At 41.0% G+C, this 21,478-nt stretch overlaps 1 protein-coding gene across 2 annotated transcripts in view; it reads right to left on the bottom strand.

Moving 5' to 3' along the window:
- pappaa (pregnancy-associated plasma protein A, pappalysin 1a) overlaps positions 1–21,478 on the bottom strand; it is a 105,440-nt gene that overhangs the window by 38,020 nt on the left and 45,942 nt on the right. For both annotated transcript variants that reach the window (XM_039780440.1, XM_039780441.1), the window contains exons 11-14: positions 10,229–10,339; positions 9,640–9,775; positions 9,038–9,251; positions 4,295–4,469 (exon numbers count right to left, since the gene is read on the bottom strand). In XM_039780440.1, the coding sequence (XP_039636374.1) occupies positions 4,295–4,469; positions 9,038–9,251; positions 9,640–9,775; positions 10,229–10,339 (636 nt within the window). The remainder of the gene's footprint in view (positions 1–4,294; positions 4,470–9,037; positions 9,252–9,639; positions 9,776–10,228; positions 10,340–21,478) is intronic.

Genomic DNA, 21,478 nt, shown 5'->3' with positions numbered 1-21,478 from the left:
GCATCAACTTTTTTTGTACACTGAGCTCATTGATTTACTTGTCCTAACTAACATTACATGGCTGAGCTTAAAGTGATTTCGGAGCTGAGGGAAAGGATTTTGTCATTTTTTGCAGAGCATCATTTATTAAAATGTACCGCAAAATGCTACTTTGGAATTAAACCAACAAAACTGGCCAGATGTCTTTTAATGGAATGAATGGATGCGAAAAGTTATTCATAAATAACAGGTCCTCTAAATACCTTTGAACTGTCAGTCATCATTTGTGGCAAACCTTTCAAAGTCCAAAAACTGATATTTGGCACTGCCCTACTTTGTTTTCTATTCTCTCATGTCCCCCCTTCACTCCACTTTCCTGCCTCTCCCTCTCTGAAAAGCATATTTCATAACTAAATGAATTGGCATTGATGAATAGCAACAGAAGTGCACTGTCAATCAAAATCTAATGCAATTAGAAGTTTGTGCACCCCGCCCAGTTCTTCAGACTCATTAGTCCACAAGGTTAGCACAGCCTCTTGGTCCCTGGTGCCAGTGCCCTCTCAGTCAGCCTGACGTGGGTTTACCTGCCGATTTAACTGCAACTGATGAACCACCTTCACAGCCAAATTTGAAGGTATTTCCTTGCACTGAATGGAAAATCTAGTTGCTTCGTATCAAAGTGGTATGGACAGTTTTCTTGGTTGGAATACAGTGCGAAATGTATGTAATGTGTGTGTAAAATGTGCATTTTCCCAGCGGAACGGACGGCCCATTTGCGAGAGAGGGGTTTGTGGACTGAAGCACCTACGTCAGGCATGCGAAAAACACCACACGAGCAAGCCCCACTATGTTTAACTGGACATTTTTCAAAGCTACAGGACCAAGCAAACTGCAGGCCAGGGAAAATGCAGATGCTCTCAATAAAGGAAAATGTATAGAATTGTCTAGTTAATGTCCCAATATGACCCACAGATCCAAAATCATCCAGACAAGCTGCCCAGAAACTGAACTTTGATGAGCCCAGATGTTTAAAATGAGCTGCTGGAGACAGCCGCCTCCTTGATGTTGCGCAAGATCAAAGTAGAAGTCCGTGAAACACCAGGCACCTATTATGCCCTTATGGCAGACAAATATAAGGATGAGTCAAAGCGTGACCTCCTAGCTGTTTGTGTGATATAGTTCACACAGGGAAAATTAAAAACAGGCAGTCGTGTTCATGGACACAAGTGACATGAGCGCAAGTAGTATTTCAGAGAAATTACAGGTGATTAAATTACTACAACTTGATCCATATCTGTGCGTTGGCTTCAATTTTGACTGGGCCTCCGTTATGTCAGGAAACAAGGAAGGTGAGCATGTGATTCTAAAACTAACTTTTCTTCCAACCGTGTATGTCCACTGTAATTCTCACAGACTGAATTTGGTCTGTGTCGCATAAAAGGTGTCTGGGCACGTTAGCACATTCTTTGATACACTAAACAATATACAGAGTTTTATGACAGGCAGCAGCAGACACCCAAGCTTTGTGGAAGCGCAACAAGAGCTCCATCCAGGACGCCCGTGCTTGGAACTTGAGCAAACCATAGACATGCGCTGGAGCTCCAAATCCAGAGCAGTGAGCAAAATACTGACGTAGGCTACTCAACGTAATATTAGAAGTACTTGCTGAGTGTGCTGAAGGCAGCAGTCAAACACAGGTTGAGGCGCAGTCCCCTTTTTGTTGAAATACAAACAAAAAAGTTCATATTTTTACTCGTCACTTTTGGGAATTTATTTCAGATGAGCGATTTTGCCAACATTATCAGTCTCTGAGTGCATCACCCTAATTGAAGGGCTAAAAGAGAACTTTGCTCGGTTTAGAGACAATTCACAGTGTGATTTGGAACAACAACGTGATGCAGAAAAAGCAAATCACGAGCTGGGACATCACAGCTGGTACCAGAGGGAGAAGGCTTCTGGCAAGACTTGTGGGATATGTGGTCACAACTAGTTTGGGTAAAGCAACAAGTGTAAAAAATGATGATGATACATCTGAAATGCTATACTTGACAGACAGCTGGCAGATCTGGACAATCGTTTCCAGGAAGATCAGGATGGAATAATGAGGGGAGCAGCAACTTTTCTCCCACAGTTTAAGACATTTGCACAGAAAGTGTCTCTGCGGCTCTTGTGTGATCACTATCACATCAGGGTTGAGGATGCTGAATTACCAGTATTATTTGACCAACTGCATCGGAAAGCCAATTGGCTGGAATTTCCATCCCTCATGGAAGCATTAGACATTTGTGCCCCTGACATTCTTCCAAATCTCAACAAACTACTTCAATTCATTTTCACTACTTCATATTTGCCCGTAAAGGGATTTCATATCACGTTAAGTAATGGTGTGTTGTGTATAAGCCGTATAGGCCAGATTGAAATGAGTTGCTAATTTTTTCACACAGAAGCTAAATTTCTACCAGATTTCATTGTATGCGGTTGATTTAATAGAAATTAAGGAGGGTGTTGTTTTTTCTTAATTTAAACATTGCTCAGCGGGGTGTTTCCTTCCTTGTACTGCTGATTTGTGTAAACAAACAACTGCTTGCTTTGCTGTTATTAGTGAGCTGACCATGGTACTGAAGCAACAATGGCTGTACTAAATGCACGAGGGATATGTTACAGTACATGTGTGATTATTGTGTGATGTATGCTATGTCATACAGTATGTGAACACCTTTTCTACTGTTTGGGTTTATGTTTAGTTGACACTTTGTGCAGTAAAATGGTTAATTAACAGTGTTGTGCACTGTAGAGTTGACGCTCTGCCGGTGCTAGTATATATAAGCCTGAATAAGATATAATACACAGGTTTTTGTCTATACTGTTGTGTACAGCCTTTATAGACTAGGCACTGTTGGTTGAGCATGTTGTATAGGCAGTGTTTTGCTGTTATTGCCTTTGTAATACAGAACATTGCTAAATACAATAGTCACTGTTTTTTCATTTTGTCTGTATGTTGTCCTTTTTTCTACTTCTAAGATTTTATAAGCCTTTTTTTCTGGGAAAAGACGGCCCACCCACTTTTGTACTGGCCCACCCAAAATACAGTTTCTGCGTACGCCACTGGTGTGAATAAGGCCATTTATTGGAAGATAGAGGGACAGCTGAACGACTTTGCGGTTTTAGAAACCCTCCAATTATGACGAGTTACAGATCCTGGCAACAGCCATGTGAAAGATGGGAGAAAGAACACATTGTTAAGGTCAGAATTCTGACGGAATACCAAAAAATCCCCCTACCCCCTCTTTCACTCAGTAAAACTCTTCTCTCTGCCTCACAAACACACACACATATACAGGTCCATAATACACATAAAAACAAAATATACCTTGTTCTCTAAACCTCCCATCTCTCTGAGGGAACATTAATAGATTGTCTTGCAGACTTCTTTACAGAGCAGGGGAGAAGGATAGAGCAGTTATATGGCCTTTACAGCAGCTTGGCTCCAATTCAAAAGGTTTACAATGCGATGTCAACTACCCTGTTTGTTTGTTTACTTGTGGTGTGCATGCATCTGTGTGTATACTGTATCTGTCCACATCTGTGTCCTGTTTATTCAGGAGATTGTCTGTACTTTACTGTATGTGTGTTGGTATCGACATGGAAGCATTTAATGTGTGCTGCTGTGAGGGAGCGGTAGCAAATCTCTGCCATATAACAGAGACTTCAATGTGTGCGAAATGAGCAGGGATTGAGCGAGGGAGGGAGAAGGAGCAGACACTATGCGATGATGTCATCGTCCCGGTGGAGTAGCGATACAAAATGACTGTTTGAGGTGATGGTGCAGCATTCTCAGCAAGAGACTAAACACTATTATGTCTGTGCTTGTACGGAAAATGTGTGTGTGTGTGTGTGTGTGTGTGTGTGCGTGCGTGCGTGTTTGTAGCAAGCCAGCAAAAGGAGGAGACTGGGGCGTCTCCACTCCTCAGTGCAGCACTCATCTACCTGGATGTTCATGATGTCATCCTCCCTGGAGGCTTGCTGTGCCAAGCCTAGTTTTTGCAGGTGACAAAATAAATGCAGATAGAGAGTAGAGCAAAAAGAAAGTGTGTTTGCACTTCTCTCTTATGGCCATTTGTGTACATGAGTTTGCATACATTTTCATGTGTGCATTCAAAAATGCATGTTTCCACGAATGTTCCCATATGCTGTAGAAATGCTTTTGCACTTAAGCGTTTGCATGTGTACCTTTTATGCATTCACGTGCATTCTCTTGTGCACGGAGCTCTTTGACTGCCTGTGTGTGTTTAAACGTGTGTAGCAGTGTATTTACCTGGCTTTTGATGATGTCATCATCCTGGTGGATTTGCAGGACATATCCAGAGTTGCAGTAGATGGTGCAGCGGTCTCCATTGTAGAAGTGGCGGCCAGGGCTACTGCACTTGAGCTCTGCATTGCGGATTAAGGGTTCCTGGCAGTCGATGGCTTCGCACGAATAATGTACACAACTACGAGGGAGCATGTGTGTGGGGGGGATGGGGGGTTGGTAAAAGAAAGTGAGAGAGGAAGAGAGAGAGAGAAAGAAACTAAAAACCACATTTAAAGTCACAACCAAAGTAACATTTGTGTATGAAATAACACTGCAGACACTCAAACATGGAAGCAGTCACACATTTGCTCACAAACAGAAAAGCCACGCACTGAGTCAACCACATCCATCCATCAATGACTGCTTAACATATCAAATCAATAAACCACATGGAGAAAGGACTGCCATATTTGCTGCACATGAAAGGGTTGTCTGTATGTGCACACACACGGCAGAGTGTAGTTTGTGAATTAAGAGCGACAGGATATATTATGTGCAGGCTAAAATCGCAGCGTTTGGCCACAGCTTTATGTTGGTAGCCTGATGGAGAAGGCATTTAATCAAGGCACCTTTTACAATAGTTCACATTCTACAGTATAGTGTTCCCTTATGAAGTCAACGGGGAAAGAGGGAAAGGTATGGGGGCACAGAGAGAGAATGAAAGAAAATACAGGTCTAGAGAAACATTGTTAAACTCAGTCCTGCAAGAATGGAATCTCTAATTTGCTATTTTCATTTATTTGTTTTCCTGCAGACAGAATCTTATTATTCCTTTAAAGGTGCTGTAGGTAGGATTGCGAAGATCCAGGACTTAGCCAAAAAATGTAAACATCGACAACTTCCCAGTTCCTCCCCTCTTCCTGCTAAAGCCGAAAACGGTCTCCTAAGCCCCTCCCCCCACAAGGAAGAATGAATGTGTGTGCATGAGCAGTGATTGACACGCAGTAAGACACCCCCCCTGGCCCTGATTGGTGCATCTGAACAGGGAGCCTACAGGCTTAGGTGGTGCCAGAGGAGCTGGATATTTTTTAAATTACCTCCTTCATGTAGTTCTACTCGAACATAGGGTCATTTTCAGTTTTATAAGTCTTACCTACTGCAACTCCTTCACTTTTCTATATCACTGCCCCTCCCACTATAACACTTAGAAAAAAACTTTGTATTAAAGGAAATAAAAGTTATAGGAAAATAAATATTATAAGTTTAGAATTAAAATGCTAATTTCAACAAGATGCTAAGCTGAGCAGGTGAAGACTGTTTATAAAGCACAAGAGTAGCATTCCCTTATGTCAAGGATTTTTTAGGACAAACTAAAGCCTAGAAGCCTCCTCTGTGGCCACTTTGGCTTGGAACAAAATCTCCTGAATCTCTCTGGAATTTCTGACATAAATTACAATTAACTACCTGTAAAACTATCCTCCTCCCCTGCAAATGAGAAGTACAGCATACAGAACAATAGAATAGTATGACAAAAAGAAAATTTAAAAAACAGAACCCCAACAATTCTTAACGTAAGTGGTGATAAGTGAGAAGAAAATAGTACAAAAAAGAGAAAAGGGAAAACATACATGTGCATGTGTTTGCAGAGAAGCATGGAACATTAAACTGAGTCATGTTAATAGCTCCTGTTGTTAACAACTCAGGGAAAAAGGGATGTGGTGTTTTGTGGAGGCATAAGTATTACGGGAAATGTGCTGCTCAGCCCAGGAGAATGACAGAGTGAAAGCGGGAGCAGGAGGCACAGAAAGGGGAGAATTCAGAAGAAGGAGATGGCAAACAGTTAGAGGGAAAGGAAGATGACCTGAAAGTAAAGGATGAGAAGACAGCATGGGATAACATACAGTATGATGAAGGGGAGGGGAGATGTGGAAAAGCAGGGGGAATGGGAATAAGGAGGAAGTGAAGACAGAATGAGGTTAAATGAAGAAGTCATTTGGAAAGTGGGTATAGACGACAGAATGCAGATGCTAACTTGGAGTCCGTTGAATAGAAGAAACAGATCAATTACATAAAAAGACAATGAGGCAGAGCCAGGATTCTTTACTGATGTTGTAAAGACAGACCGGTAAATAATAACGGATTATAAAACTATATCATAATATTCACTTTGTAGCGTGTTCAAGTCAAAACTTCTAAAGACAAGTTGGCATGTCTGGTTGACTTGCCATCATAAAAAAACAGTTTTCAAGAGCCTCTGGAAATTAGATGAAGTGGAGACAATATGAAAGAAAGGAAAGTTACAGAGAACTATAGGAGAAAGCAACTGTGTGTTTGCGGTAACAAACAATTTCCTGGCTGGTGAAGATACACAGCAGTTTTAATCTATTTAGGTGCTCTTGGATGTCTCACTGGCACACAAAAGCCACAAACAGCTCTATCTCTCTGCACAGACCCCCGACAATCCATTATTTGTGTTTATTAGCGCATTTCTTGTTGAAAGGGTTGTGGGAGCATCATCAGTATGAATTGTCTCATGCATGACAGTGGTGTGGAAATTGGCAAATTGTGACTCCTTGTGTGTGTGTGGTCTGGTTTAACTATGTTTGTGAGGAGGGACTTGACATCATATGGTTACTAGTTCAAATTAATGGTGCTGGAGACTCAAAAACTGGGAATTTGTAGCTAAATAGGTGTTAACTGTTTTATTGTGTACTTGCAAAGAGATCTTAGAAATGTTAAAGGTGTTTTACATACATTTGATTATCTTTATTTCCTGTTTCAGATTCTAGGTTTTCAGCTGTTACGAATCGTTTTGTCACACACAAAACATTTTTCCAAATATGGAATACTGCTCGACCCTGGGTAGCACTTAATGCCTGATTGATGACAGATCATTTAGTTAATTAACTAGTTAGAGTTGTAAAAATAGTGAGTGACAACGTCAATGTAGTGCTGATCAATGCAAAAGAATGATTAGAGGAAAAACTTATCCATTTTGGCAGGACTTTTCAAAGAAAAAGGCTATTTGTATGCAGTGTGCACTTTAGCCGAACTCAATACAAACTGGGGTGGTAAACAAGATTTAGTGCTGGAGGCAGCAGCGGCTCTATTGTTGGAAATTTGCAGAGCTGAGCAACAGGTCCAAATTAATTACAAATTTCCAGTGATATTATATTTTTTCCCCGAGGGTGTTTTACTGTTATAGCTGTAGCTTTGGGCAAACCTCTAACATTAAACAGCTTGTTGGCATCATTAATTAACGCATGCATCTCCCTCTCTCTGGCTCAAATACACACACACAAATACAGCTCTTAGCATCTCTTGTCTCTTCTCTTCTTGTGTGTAGTCTTCACTACAAACACTTTCACACCTTGCCTGAAAAACTGGAACTCTTTCACTAACAATTAATATTTATTTACTTCTCAATATATTTAATTCTACTGCTGCCACTTCTGTCTTCTCTGTCTGTCCATCCTGGAAGAGGGATCCCTCCTCGGTCCTTCTTTTGTGAGTTAAGTATTCTTTATCCTGTGTCGACTGTTGTCCAACTATAAAGCGCTCTGATTTTGACAGTAAAATACAGAACTTATTTTGCCATTCATGGGGTTTTTATGTTGAATAATTTGGTCCTTTGAACGCATTTCTCATGTGTATTCTTACTACAGCGTTTAGTAAAAAGAAACTAATAGAACGGCTCCTGCCATCTTTGTGTATCAAGTTCCATGAAAAGAGTCTGAATAATCTATGGTGATTTTTAAGTACATCACATTCCGTGTTGGTACTTTGTAACACGTTACAGTAACTCTGTTACTTTTGGCAGTAACTGGTGCTCTTAAGACATTATTTTTAAATAAAGTAACTAAATTCCCGTTACTGAAAGGCTTGTTACTTTGTTATTACCTCTGCCAGGCATAAGCAAGGGCATCATGCATTCAGTCATTTGTTTGCTTTTGTGTATATGTCTGTCTGTAGCTAATCGCACACTACAGGACCCATCAGACTTATATTGTTTGTGCACATTTGTGACTGTATGCTCAAGGACCTATCATGGTTGCAGTGATTCACAATAAAAAAAAAAAACTATTTTATTGACTACTTTATTTTATACCGTAATTGACTGCAAAATTTACAAAGGCATTCAGTGTATGTTAATTCCTGTTGGCAAGCACATTTCCATGTCATGTTGACCAAAAGGTTGCCCAGTGTAGGCCTATTGTCATCATGAGTTAACCGGCAAAGGCACTTCAGCAGCTGGCTGACATTATTGAATGTTTTGATGACCACCACAACCACAAGAGGTCTTTAAGCATATGGTCATAAATGTGCACAAAAAATATTAGGCTGATAGGTCCAGTAGTATGCCAGATTAGCTACAGACAGACAGACAAATACGCACAAGCACACAACTAAACGCACGATCCCGGCGGAGATAATAACAACAGTACTGATATGAAAGCTATAGGCACATTACCAAGCATTTCAAAGTAGATATTTAAAAAGTAACTTAAAAGTTACCTGTCACAGTAACAGATTACACTTAGTACTCCCATGTATACCTTTTTAGAGATTTGGAAAAAACATGACTCCAAATCAAGTCTCCTGTACCTTTAAGTTGAAAGATTATGCAAGTTGTTTATGTGTATCTGTGTGTGGCTGCATGCTTGTTTGAACATACTTGAATGATTTCATGTGCATGTCTTTTGTTATGATGTGTGTGTAACATGCAGGCCTCATATTGTTATCCATTTCCCTTTTTCTTAGCCTCACCTTTGGCCTGTGGGGTTGTAGATCTCATTGCTTTGGCAACCACTTATCGTGATAGGGTCGAAGGACTGGAAGGAGCGCAGGCCTACTCCGGAGAGGGCCACAAGGCGAGAGGCAAACATGACCAGGATAGCCTTGGTGTGGTAGAAGGCCACTGACAGGTCATGGCTCACTGGGATCACCAAAGGGTTGGTGCGGCAGCTGAGACGCCACTCGCCTGTGAAAAGGATATTTGGTATGGAGAAGAGACAAAAGAAAGGTGTATTGGTATTGAGGTGGGGGAAGTAGGGGATAGAAGCAGAGAACAGAAGGAATCAGGTGGCAGATGTTAATTAAACCTTAAAAGTGAATTAGGAGAGAAGAAAAGGCTGGAAGAGGGGTCTAAACAGCATGCTGGTGTTGAAAGAGTGATACAGTGTTGCGCATGTGGTGACATGCACTTGAGGGGGCTTCACTCTACATGATATGTGCTATAACAAGCTCTAGTTAGTTACAGTAGGTAAAGCTCCTTTGGGCTCAGGGTTCCACTCAGTCATATTTAGAAATCTGACACTGGAGGTGAATCAAGTGTGTTGCAATTTAAAAGTACAAAAGACAGTTCTCACCTAGACTATGGATGCCCTCCTTGGTGTCCACCAGCTGAACAGTGATGTTACACTGAGTCTGGTCAAGGTAGCCAGTACCATCAGCAGCCAGATGTATAATCACTGCTGCTGCCACCATGGGATGAGAAAAGTGGGCCTGAATGAAGGAAAACAAAAAGTTAAGTACACATGTTTAATAACTGGAATCTACTGTGTCCTCTTTCTTAGTACTAGCTAGAGTTGAAGTTTTTCTCTTAGTTTTTTTTCCTAATTAGAATTATGTTTCATATGCAATGTCAAATTGGTGGATAATTCTTCATTACATTACATTAGTCATTTAGCTGACACTTTTATGCAAAGCGACTTACAATTGCTATATATGTCAGAAGTTGCACACCTCTGGAGCAACTAGGGGTTGAGTGTCTTGCTCAAGGACACATTGGTTGATTCATCACAGTGGGATTTGAACCCAGCTCTCCCACACCAAAGGTATGTGACATATCCACTGCGCCATCACCACCACTTCAGCTTTTGCTTTGGTTTTTAAGTTGCCACCATAATGATGCCATGTTGTTATAATGCACTGCATGGTGTTTCAGATAGGTCTTACCTTGAGCCAATAGTTAGGGTATCCCCAGGTTGGCTCATGAGCCTCACTACAGGGGAACCATGCATACTGGGACACTCCATCTGATAGATCAAACACCTTGGACTGACAAGTCTAGGGAAACATAAGAGAAAAAGAAGGAAGATGGGTATTTTTGGATTTCCTTGCACTGCAGCTGGATTCTCGCGATATCATGAGATCACGTGAAAATTGCGGCGTTGTGAGATCACACGAAAATCCATTTAGTTAGGTTTCAAGTAACTTGCTTGTATCCGAACCGCAGTGTTTCCAACCAATTAGCATCCTGTGTGGAGCTACTGGCAGCTACAGGCATGGTGTGTGTGACAACATGGAGAGGAGACTGTTCGTTCAAAACAACAAAGCTATGATGATAACAATGATAACATGCTAAAATGAAATAGGGAGCATAAGCTAAGTAGCTAACTAACTTGTATTACTGTATACACATATATGAAACAGCTTCAGTTTGGTTACTGTCTTGGCTATAGCTATGTTTGGGCTGACATGCAGCTGACAAGCATTGCATTGTGCATTGTGCAGTACTGTTTGTTTGTGTCTTGTCAACAAACCTGTCATGTGCCACATGCCCCATGTCTCTCTCTTCTACTTGTCTTTATTTCTGCCTTGAAGTCTCTGTGTGTTTTTTGAGTACTCACTTTGTGCTGGCTTGTTAACCCTTGTGTTGTCCTTCGGTCCCAGTGACCCGAAGGACAACACAAGAATTATACCTCCGTTTACTTTGTTGAGAATTGCTCTCTAAACCCTGTTTCTTGTAAAGTAAGTAAGTAAAGTTTATTTCTAGAACACATTTAAACACAGTTTAAGCTGACCAAAATGCTGTACAAACAAGAACTAAGGTGCTGTATTAACCCTTGTTTAGAGAGCAATTCTCAACAAAGTAAACGAAGTACATAATCCTTGTGTTGTCCTTCGGTCACTGGGACCCGAAGGGGCAACACAAGGGTTCACCTGTCATGCCACACCTGCCCACTAGAAGCCCTCAGAGAGTTTTTATGATCCCATGCAGCACTGAATTAGTCACCTGTGTCACACAGCTGTACTGCATTTACTCAGACTCTAATCCCTTTACATCCAGATTTTTACTGATCTTTTTGATGAGATAAAAAAAGTAATATATTTTTTGTATACCTTTGCAATGTGATAATAAGAATCAGCAACACTGAAATGAAATACTATACCTTGAAGCAGCTGTGTAATGTAGGTAATGTAAGACAGAATAGAGTGAACAATCTGACATTTCAATCTGACAAAATGGTGATATTGAGTAATACTGCTTAGAAATACTATATTCTGTCAATTGATATGAGAAATGGCAATCAAACTGTCAAGAGTGCAATTTAAGTGAACTCTGACATGCGTAACAAAGAGAGTTGGTGTATTCCCAGAGGCTGTTGAATATGGCACTGGGTGAAAATGCCACTGCACCTTTTTCACGGCAGACATGTTGACATGCCATAGTAGGAAAAGCACAGGTGTATTCAAAATCATTAATGATGGCTGCATTCCACTTAGGAGAGGCCCTGGGATTGTGCATGCTGACTCACTAAAATAGCTTAATGCGACACTTGATGGAATTGAGCCATCATTAAGGTTATCAATTTCAGCTGTGCTTTTCCTACTATGACAAGTCAAAATGTCTGCTGTGAAAAAGGTCCATGCAACCAGAGATCTGTCTTACCACAGAAGAAAGTGGGGGGGTTTGTAAGTTATGGTGATACCACCAAATATCCAAGCCAAAACAGCTCAGGCATGGTGATTGGCTACTCAACCTCTCACTTTAGCACTCTGTCATCCTATCGGAAGCAGTGATAACGGTAGGGCAGAGCTTCAAAAGGACAAGGAATACAACTGAATAAAAAATGGCACTAGTATCCAGTCATCATAAATTCTGCAATGACAAAGTCACCTCATTATTGTGGCTTAGTTGACATACAGAAAAAAAGGACCCTCTCTAGGATTTGTGTAACACACATTATCACCTCATTATGTCATTATGATTAAAAGGAAGAATAAGCGGCAGAGAGACAGAAAAAGATGATAGACACATCGCTAAAAGAATAGTGAGTAATACATAACACAGCCAAAGGGGAGCGAGGGCACATACCCAAGGACGGTGAGTTTCGCCCGCTGCCCTGAGCTAGTGAAATGAGACACCAGTAACATGAGAGTTTTGCTAGAGAGGCTACTGTAAGATTCCGCCACCGTGGAAAGCTGGCCAGACCAGCTATCTGTCTATATATCTGTCCCCTGGATCTGTTGACATGACCTTTCTGCTCAGAGCTGAAGTGGCAGAAATAAGAAATGCAGGTGACATACACCTGAGATCAGTTGCCATGAGACTTTGTCCCAACTTGAGTGCAGCTGCGTAGATCTCCTTTTTGTAAATGAAATAGATACAATAACTAAATTGAAGGTTAATTTTACTTTGGTAAGTGCAAGGGCTTCCCAGAGCCCAACTCTGATGTTGGTCTGAGGTTGAGTTAACCAACCAATTAAAAACTGCTAATGAATTGGAGTCAAGAGGAGCTAGTTTCCATTGCTACCCTTCTGACAGGGAAGATGACAAATCCCATTCCACATGCAAACTGATGACTTATCTATGTAAACACAGGTGGCACTAGCTACTGCCCTCATTCTTTCCCCCTCATCTCCTGGTGTCCTTTTCTAACAACCCACTGTTCGAGACTCAAGCAAACACCCCCATAAAGCACCAAACCAGTGGGAGGCAATTCACAAGTCTCCCATGGCTCATTACACTTCCTCCACCCTCCTCCCCATGCAATGGCAAGAGTCAAAGCACTCTAAATAGATTTGTCATTGATTTGATTTAGTCATTAAAAGAGGGGGTAAGGGTGGTGATAGTAATACACGTTTACACCCATCCAGGACTCAACCGAGCAAGGCTACTTTGTTTCCACACATTCTGATTTTATCCATTCAGCCATCCATCCATTCATCAATACAGGGAAATTAGAGTCACCAATTAACCTAACCCACAAGCCTTGGGCTGGAGGAAGAAATCAGAGCACCTGATGGAAGCCCATGCAAGTATGGGAAAAACATGCAAATTGCAGAGGCCAGCCAGCCAGCCAGCTCTAGAGGCGAGCTTTCAAATTTTATTAGCTTTAATTTTACTTTTAATCTCTTGGTTATGTGTGATCTGGCACACAGACTATCTTAGTTGTCAACATGAATCTACAGGCTCAGGTCCATGATCCCAAACATAAATCCTTGTGATCCTGTGATAAATCCTTGTGAAACATTGTTACATCCTGTAACAATGTTAAACCTAGCAAACCTTTTTTTATTAGAACTTCAGCCATGCTCCTTCTCCTACATGTGTCAGTGTCAGAAGTTTTCTTCAAATGTTTAATCTTTGCGTACACCGCTTACAGTTGTGGACTTTGTAATCAGGTTAATTCAGCTTCCTTTATGTTCAAATGTTGAGATCTATTTGAAACAAAAGAAATTGCTATCCTTGTTAAACAGTAATAGCAAACCCTAGAGACGAGTTCAACTTCTTAACTCAAAAACACACACACACACACACACACACACACACACACACACACACACACACACACACACACACACACACACACACACACACACACACACACACACACACACACACACAAAGTTATACACATGGTCTTAATTTGTACCAGCTGGCTAATAAGACTGGCAGACAACAGCCAATCCCTGGTCTGTAGACAGAAACTGGTGTTTGTAAATCACTACTTCAGATAAAAGGAGAGCTAAGTGTCTTCAGCAAAGGGGAAACTGGATAAAGGTGAGGAGAAAGAGAGTGCAACCGTCAGCCTCACTAGCCTGAAAATATGTCTGTACTGTAAAAACACTCATTAAGAGCATAAGGCAAAACATAAACTTGGAAAGGGGGAATAGGAGAGTGCCGCTGTTAGAGTAATGACAATAATAATGGCTCTAATGTACCTCAACCACAGTCTTTCCCCTTGTGATGGAGATTTAGTGCCAGGTTGAAGTTAGGTCACAGAGCACATATCCATGTACAAACACATACACAGGATAAAATACAAACATACGCACATGCTACACCCTCCTTGGCTCGAATACTGATGTTAAAGCCTCCAGATTGTCAAAATGTTCTATCTTGGATTGAAATCAATAAACCTTACAGACACACAAACACTAACATGGGCCATATGTTCATGGAAGACTATTGAGACACTCAGACATTTAGGAGGCCCTACAAAAGTCCTTGCTGTGTTTTCTGACACGCTATTATAAACCATGCCACACCTTATAGGGTCAATAATTAAAGGATTTACTTTTATACATTAACTAGCAAATATTTCTGTTTCAATGTCTTGACAATTGACTTGTGGTTTAAATATATGAAAGTGTTAAGGTGATGCAGCAGTTTCATGAAAATCTGTTTTGTTTTTTTATCTGTAGGTATTTGTATTCAGCATGAAGCTTACAAATGATGTAAGTATAAAGCTTTGGTAATGTATTGTTGAGTTGTGAAATGGTGATCATTAGAGGCATCTACTGTACACACAGACCGACATAAGGACGGCATCATAATGTCTCACATACTATGTACAGGATGTCTGTATGTATGTATGAAGTATGCAAAACAAATCACTGGTATATATCAGTGGATTGGCTTGTAAGACCATTTCGTTGTTAGTTTAAGTTAGTTAGTTAGTTAGTTAGTTAGCTAAAGTTGTTAATTTACAAGTTCCCACTTCCCAAAATGATTCCAACCCCATCGTCTTAAGTCTCAATATTATTTTTTGCCTTCATTCCATCACTCACTTTAGCAGTAAACATAATCACTACAGCAATTAAGCTGTTCATTCATTTTGCATGATCCATCTAATCACTTTATTCGACTCAGTGTGAGCACTGGTGCGCCAGGAGTGGAGGATACCTGCTAAGCATTTCAGAGTTTGTTGTTTGTTTCCGATCCTGTTGTATGCCTCAGTGAGGTCAGGCAGTGACCTGGTTTGTTTTTTCTCGAGAGGTGGAGATTTTGGATGGTTGCAAATAAAAAAAAAAAAAATTTCCCAATATTTATCCAGTCACGGCACCTCCTAAAATGTGTTTATTTCCATCAAAAGGTATTTCTTTTCCGTATTTTCCATTCCTTCCTCTCTCTTTGTTAAAGGCATATACTGTATACAAGTTTGAAGCCTGAGCACGGGTAGCAGGAGTGAGCATCTGTGAGGCATTTGTGGACAGAAAAAGCAACAGAGAGAAACTAGTATGAGTTTCCAAGCACCATCCCATGGTTTACTGGAATGCTGGTGAGCGCCTGGTGTGTGATGTAATGTCCTGTCACCCAGCCCCACCCATACCCACTGAAGCTCACTGTCTCATTGGTCCAGGGCTAATGATGAGCCACTTCCATGGCCTACTGAGAATGGGGCTGTAAAAGTTAGTGAGTGGGTGCAATTATGCAGTTTACCTATCATACTCTCATCAGAGCGGACATGAGCAGTGACTGGGTGGTAGAAATCATGGACCACAAACTAATGTATAGGGATTGGTGAGTGTAAAATGCCAGCAAGTTGAAAACAGATGGGACTGCGGAGAATATAAATGCCCCTCAGTTAGTGGCCCCCTATGCTCAATAAAAGAGGGCCAAAACCCTGCATATTAACAGCTTGAAAATGTTATGGGGGGTCATCAGTGCCATGAAAAAATACACCAGTCACAATGAGGTTTCCACATGGCAGAACCACAATAATAATTGAAACGGGAAAAGTAAAAGGGGAAAAAGGAACGCCATCCCAGAGATTTCTTTTTAATGTTACCTCACGCTTATGTCACTGGCACTGTGCCTGACGAGGGCTGTGTGGTTTGAGGGAACATTGGTGGGAGAGACATTGCCAGAAAAGCTGGCCTTCCTGTGCTGCAGAAAGCAACAGCTCGGCTACTGTATGAGCTTTTGTTTTTGTGGGCATGCACATGTGTGGGTTTCATTTGTGCGACAATATGTGCAAGTTTTGTCTGTATGTTGTTTGCATGTACTGTATATGTAGAGGAAAATGTGTGTAAATGCGTATGTTTCCTCTGCAGTAGTCCAGTATGCATGTATCCCCCACTGACATGCACAAACACACACGCCTGTTTTTTGGGACATTGGTCAAATCTGGGCCAGTCATTGTTTCCTTGTTTTTACCGACCTGAATAATTATAATAAAACAGTGGCTCTTTTCTCCCTCTCTTTGCCATTTAAAACATTACTCACCTACAGATGAAACCTCATGCATATGTTTGTTTTACATCTGAAGATGGGTGAACTTCATATATAGGCAATTTCTTGCAGCGTGAGAGGACTAAAATGTTATCCCTTCTGTTGCTTATGTATAATTAAGGGGAGAGTTCTCCAGGGGTGCCCAGGGGTTGCGTCAGAGATTGCCTGGGCAGCATCCCTCTCTGGAGAAATCACCTGGCTTGCTGTTTGATCTTAAAGGTTAAATGCACATGCACACTCCCTACTTACACAGACTCATCGCCATGTACATGTGCAGGCTGTTTGCCTTCACGTACACGCACACACACACACACACACACACACACACACACACACACACACACACACACACACACACACACACACACACACACACACAAACAAACAAACAAACAACACACACACAAACAAACACACACACACACACACACACGTTAGTTGCTAGGGCCAGTTCTCCAATCCAATCCCCCTAGAGCAAGTTGAGCTGGCTCACCATATTCCACGGTGTGGTAGTGGGGGAACATTATGTTCTGCTCCACAAAGACAGCAGTAGTACATTTCAGTCCCCTATGGACCTGCCCTATAATCCTGCATGGAGTCGGTACTGTGAGTGTGTGTACTTGCCTGTGTTTCTCGGTCTGACTGGGTACCTGTGTGTGAACTTGATCAGAAAGGGAAGGAGGATCTTTTAAATAAGATGATGCCACCTTACTGCATTCACAAGTAGCCCCATTAGAGGTGTTCAACATTTTGTAATGGACTTGACATGGAAAGGTGGAAAAAGGTGAGCGGGCTAGAATGTTATATTGGCAGTTAGACATTTTTGGGATCATTAATGCATTTCAACTTTATTAACTTCATACATTCTCTGGTGTCCATATGGTATTTTGATTGTATCAAACTGCTCATTTGAGGGCATTTTCATGTGAGAATGGCAGATAAGAGCGATTTTGGATCATGTTCTACTCTCACAATATTTTTTATTCAATTATGTATTTTCTTTTGAATGCAGTAAGACTGTCGGTCAAACTAATTTCCAGATTATTTTACCTTCAATTACAAGCATTAACCCCATCTGAGAATCCATCTGTCATTTGTGTTTCTGACTCATTACATTATTTCATATGTCATCAGCCATTATATAATGTATTTATATATCATTTGCACTTTTCCTCTTACTTTTGCACCCGCCTGCTGTGTGCTCTTTTGTGTTCATTTTCATTTACAAATCTCAACTTCTTCTACATTATCTCTAAATGAATGTTATTCCATTACCTGTTTTTGTTTTACTCACATTGCCATTTCATCACTTAACTATTCTTTCTGTATCATGCAAGCACAAAAAAAACATTACTATAGCACTGCTATTGTAGTTGGTACCTCAACAAACTCTACAAGTTGGTGCTGGGATTCACACTCTATGACCCAAAAATGAACGTGTGTCATTCCTACAAAGATCTCGAACACAGTTACATTCTGCTGACGTAGACTGCAGGCTACTAAGCAATTGCGTACAAAAGGGCAGTATGTATTTATGGCTCTATGCACCATTTATTCTTATGTTGTTGAACCCTCCCTCAACAGTGGTTTTAATGTGGGAGCATTCACCCATCCTCCTCCTTGGCTTTGCTCTGGTGCTTGAACATTCAGAAGTTAAGAAAAAAAAGGTTAGCTCTTATGCACAAAGATTATCATTCACCATGGCATTAAATGGATAAAATGATGTGTTTCACTATCCCTCTGTATCTATATCTGTACGTTTTACAGTAAAAACACAGTTAAACACACACACACACACACACACACACACACAGCACTTGAGATTTTGTGCAGATACATCTCCTCAAGTGCCTTCTTGTACTGTTGTTGCTTTCTTACATCCGCAAAGATCCCTATCACTGCTGCCCACCTTGCTCTCTCTCTCAGATACAAACACAGACAGACACAGACACGCGCGCGCGCGCGCACACACGCATCTAGAAAACACACACACACACACACACACACACACACACACACACACACACACACACACACACACACACACAAACACAGTATCAACACTGTCTTAAGACATCAAACGGAACTTGTTTACTAGATCAGAAGCAAATTATGTACTATTCTATCTATTCTATCCCCTACCCCCAACATACTCATTCATAACAAGAAAAATGTACTCACCAACACACAGAGAGTTGGTTACACTTTAGCATTGTCCTGTATCAGGGAAGCTCATCTCTAGCCCAAGTATTGTGATCCATGAACATAGAAACATGAATCAAATTAAACTGCAAAGGATGAAGTGAGCTATTAACAAGGCAGAACAATGTGCTGTTGGTTTATGATACAACTATAATGACTACATCTAGCACAGACTTACTTTCACAGCCCTATTTTAACTGCTTGACAACATGGTATAAGGCAAAGTCTAGGAAAGGAGTTCAAATTTTCTACCTCTAGTTTTTAATTTATGCAATATGGATGTTAGGTGTTACTGTGTATTCACTATATTTATGACCCTAAGATATATCTGCAACGTAAGACAGAGTACAGGTGAAATTTTTTGCAACACGATTTCTGTCCATCGTAAAACAAGTTCTCCTAATGAAATGACAAAGTGTGTGTGTAATTGTCCTCCAGAATGACACATATAAGCACATACATGATCTGACACTATCAGCAGAACTACATCATTTTTAAGTGCCCTCCCATGTCAAAGTCAGACACTTATTTGACCCATCCACCTCTCTTCCTGCCTTTGTGGCACTATAACGTCACACTTGTTTCACCTTTGCTTCAAACTAAGTTACTATGGCTGCTAGAGGGCTTTGTCAGTAAGTAAACATACTGTATGTTATTTCGGGGTATTTGCTAAAAATACTGATTCCGTTGATTTTGTTAGGAGCACAGTCTTGTCCATTGGGTTGATCTTATCCTATATCCATGATGTTCCACTTCCGGGATTGCTCTTGTTCTGCTGGAAATTCCGCTGGATGTCACTCTTTTCGGATGTTTGTTTTCAGATGTCCCGTTACCTTCCACTTTCCTTGTGTTGTAATTTAAACTCCGGTGGTTTTATGAGGACTATGGATAACTGCTCCTCAAATATTTGCAGGGTAAATCAAGACAGCTAGCTAGACTATCTGTCCAATCTGAGTTTTCTGTTGCACAACTAAAACAACTTTTGAATGTACACATGTTCCACCAAAACAAGTTCCTTCCCGAGGCTATTTTGCAGAGGCACCGCTCGGCGCTTAGCACCACCCAAGACAATGTTGATTGGCAGCGCTGTGGAGGAAGGTCTGGTATTGTGAGACTAGGTTGATCTTAATGCAAAAAACAACAGGCATGAACATTGAACATTGATTGCTTTTGGAATTTGTATATTCAGTACATTGTATTTACTAAATATTAGATAGAATGTGACTCTGGTTAATTTTTCAATTTCTCTTGTCAGACTTAAGACATTAGGGAATGTACTTTGGTAGAATGGTGCTCATTCCTCCAGTATGGAACCAGAGATTTGGGAAAAACCAAGGAGCACTGAAGCTGTTCTGGTGGCTTGTGGTGAACACCTTACTAATGCTACTTAATGTTGGTTTTCTTTCTACAATTCCTTTCCACTTATAACCACTTTCTGGGCCTCGGTCTAATGTGTTGTGTATACCTCTCTTTATTAGTCTCTGTCTCTCACAAATGAACACACACATACACCAGCACACACACAGACACTATAAGGACAATGATGGTACATATTGTACGATGGATGCTAGTGGTTAAGCAGACACTAACTTCAGCAGAGAACTTTACTGTTATTTTGGCTTTGTGCTGTGGTAATGACATCTTGGGAATGTGGTTGGCTGAGATCAAAGGTTAACTCTATGTGTGTAGTCCCCAATATAAAAATGATGGCTGTTGCCTCCCTCCTTTGAATCTCTTTTATACATCTTGACAAGCATAAGAATCTTGCTGTTGTCATTTTGTATCATGGTCGTTGTATCTTCACTTACTGTAAGCTTAGTATATGGGGAATGGGCAAATGACAAAGAGAGAGTGTGTGTTGTAAACACAATGGCCCTCATTTATGAAACGTGCGTACGACCTAAAACAGGCTTACGACGGGCGTACGCCGATTCATACACAAAGCTCGGCATTTATCAATTTGGACGTGAGCGTAGGCTGCGATCAAATCTCACATCTGGTCTGAACTCGTGTACGCAAGTTTTCGATTCAGTGTGGACTTGCGGTGCAGCATATAATCAGTTTAACAGGAGAAGGAGAAGTCATCAGTTGATCACATATCAGCAATGGCAGATCTGGCTCTTTTAGAAGACCTCTATGCGCCGGTCTGCAACACTGTTTTAACCTGTGGGATTCTGAACAACATCACACAGGAAAACACGGTGCCATAAATGTAGCGATGGAGCCAGATGACCCGATGCCCAGAGAGAAGTGTCCAGAACAGCCCCAACTGGGGGCTATACGAAGGAGACAGGATATTATTCCTCGCTTTTAAAAGGTAGCCTATAGTGTTATGTTTGGCAATGATATTCAATACAGGAAACATGACGATGCACAACATTTTTATTTATTCTTCAGGTTTTTGTTTCTCTTTCAAGTGAATGATTTATTGCTGCCATTGACCGAGTTATTTCGGCTTGTTTTTCCAGCCCCTCTGCTGTCAGGAGACAGGGTCGAGGTTGTGGTCCAGCATGGGGGGTGGAGGACACGCGCTCTCTCTCAGCTGTTGCCTCGTTCTGACTCATGAAAAAAAACAGGAGTGAAATAAAAGACACTGCATAAACTCTGCTACCGTGTGTTTATTTAATTATAGGTACACCTACATGTAGGCCTAATAGATTGCAATAGAAGCCTGTATATTACTATTAGGACTATAGAAAAATGTGTCAAGGATGTATAAATTAAATAGGCTAAACTTCAGCTGGAGTCCGATTTACTACGAC

Source organism: Perca fluviatilis, chromosome 17 (assembly GCF_010015445.1).
Source record: "Perca fluviatilis chromosome 17, GENO_Pfluv_1.0, whole genome shotgun sequence".
NCBI lineage: Eukaryota > Metazoa > Chordata > Actinopteri > Perciformes > Percidae > Perca > Perca fluviatilis.
Note: the sequence above shows the minus strand (reverse complement) of the source record. Positions and strands in the feature narration are given on the sequence as shown.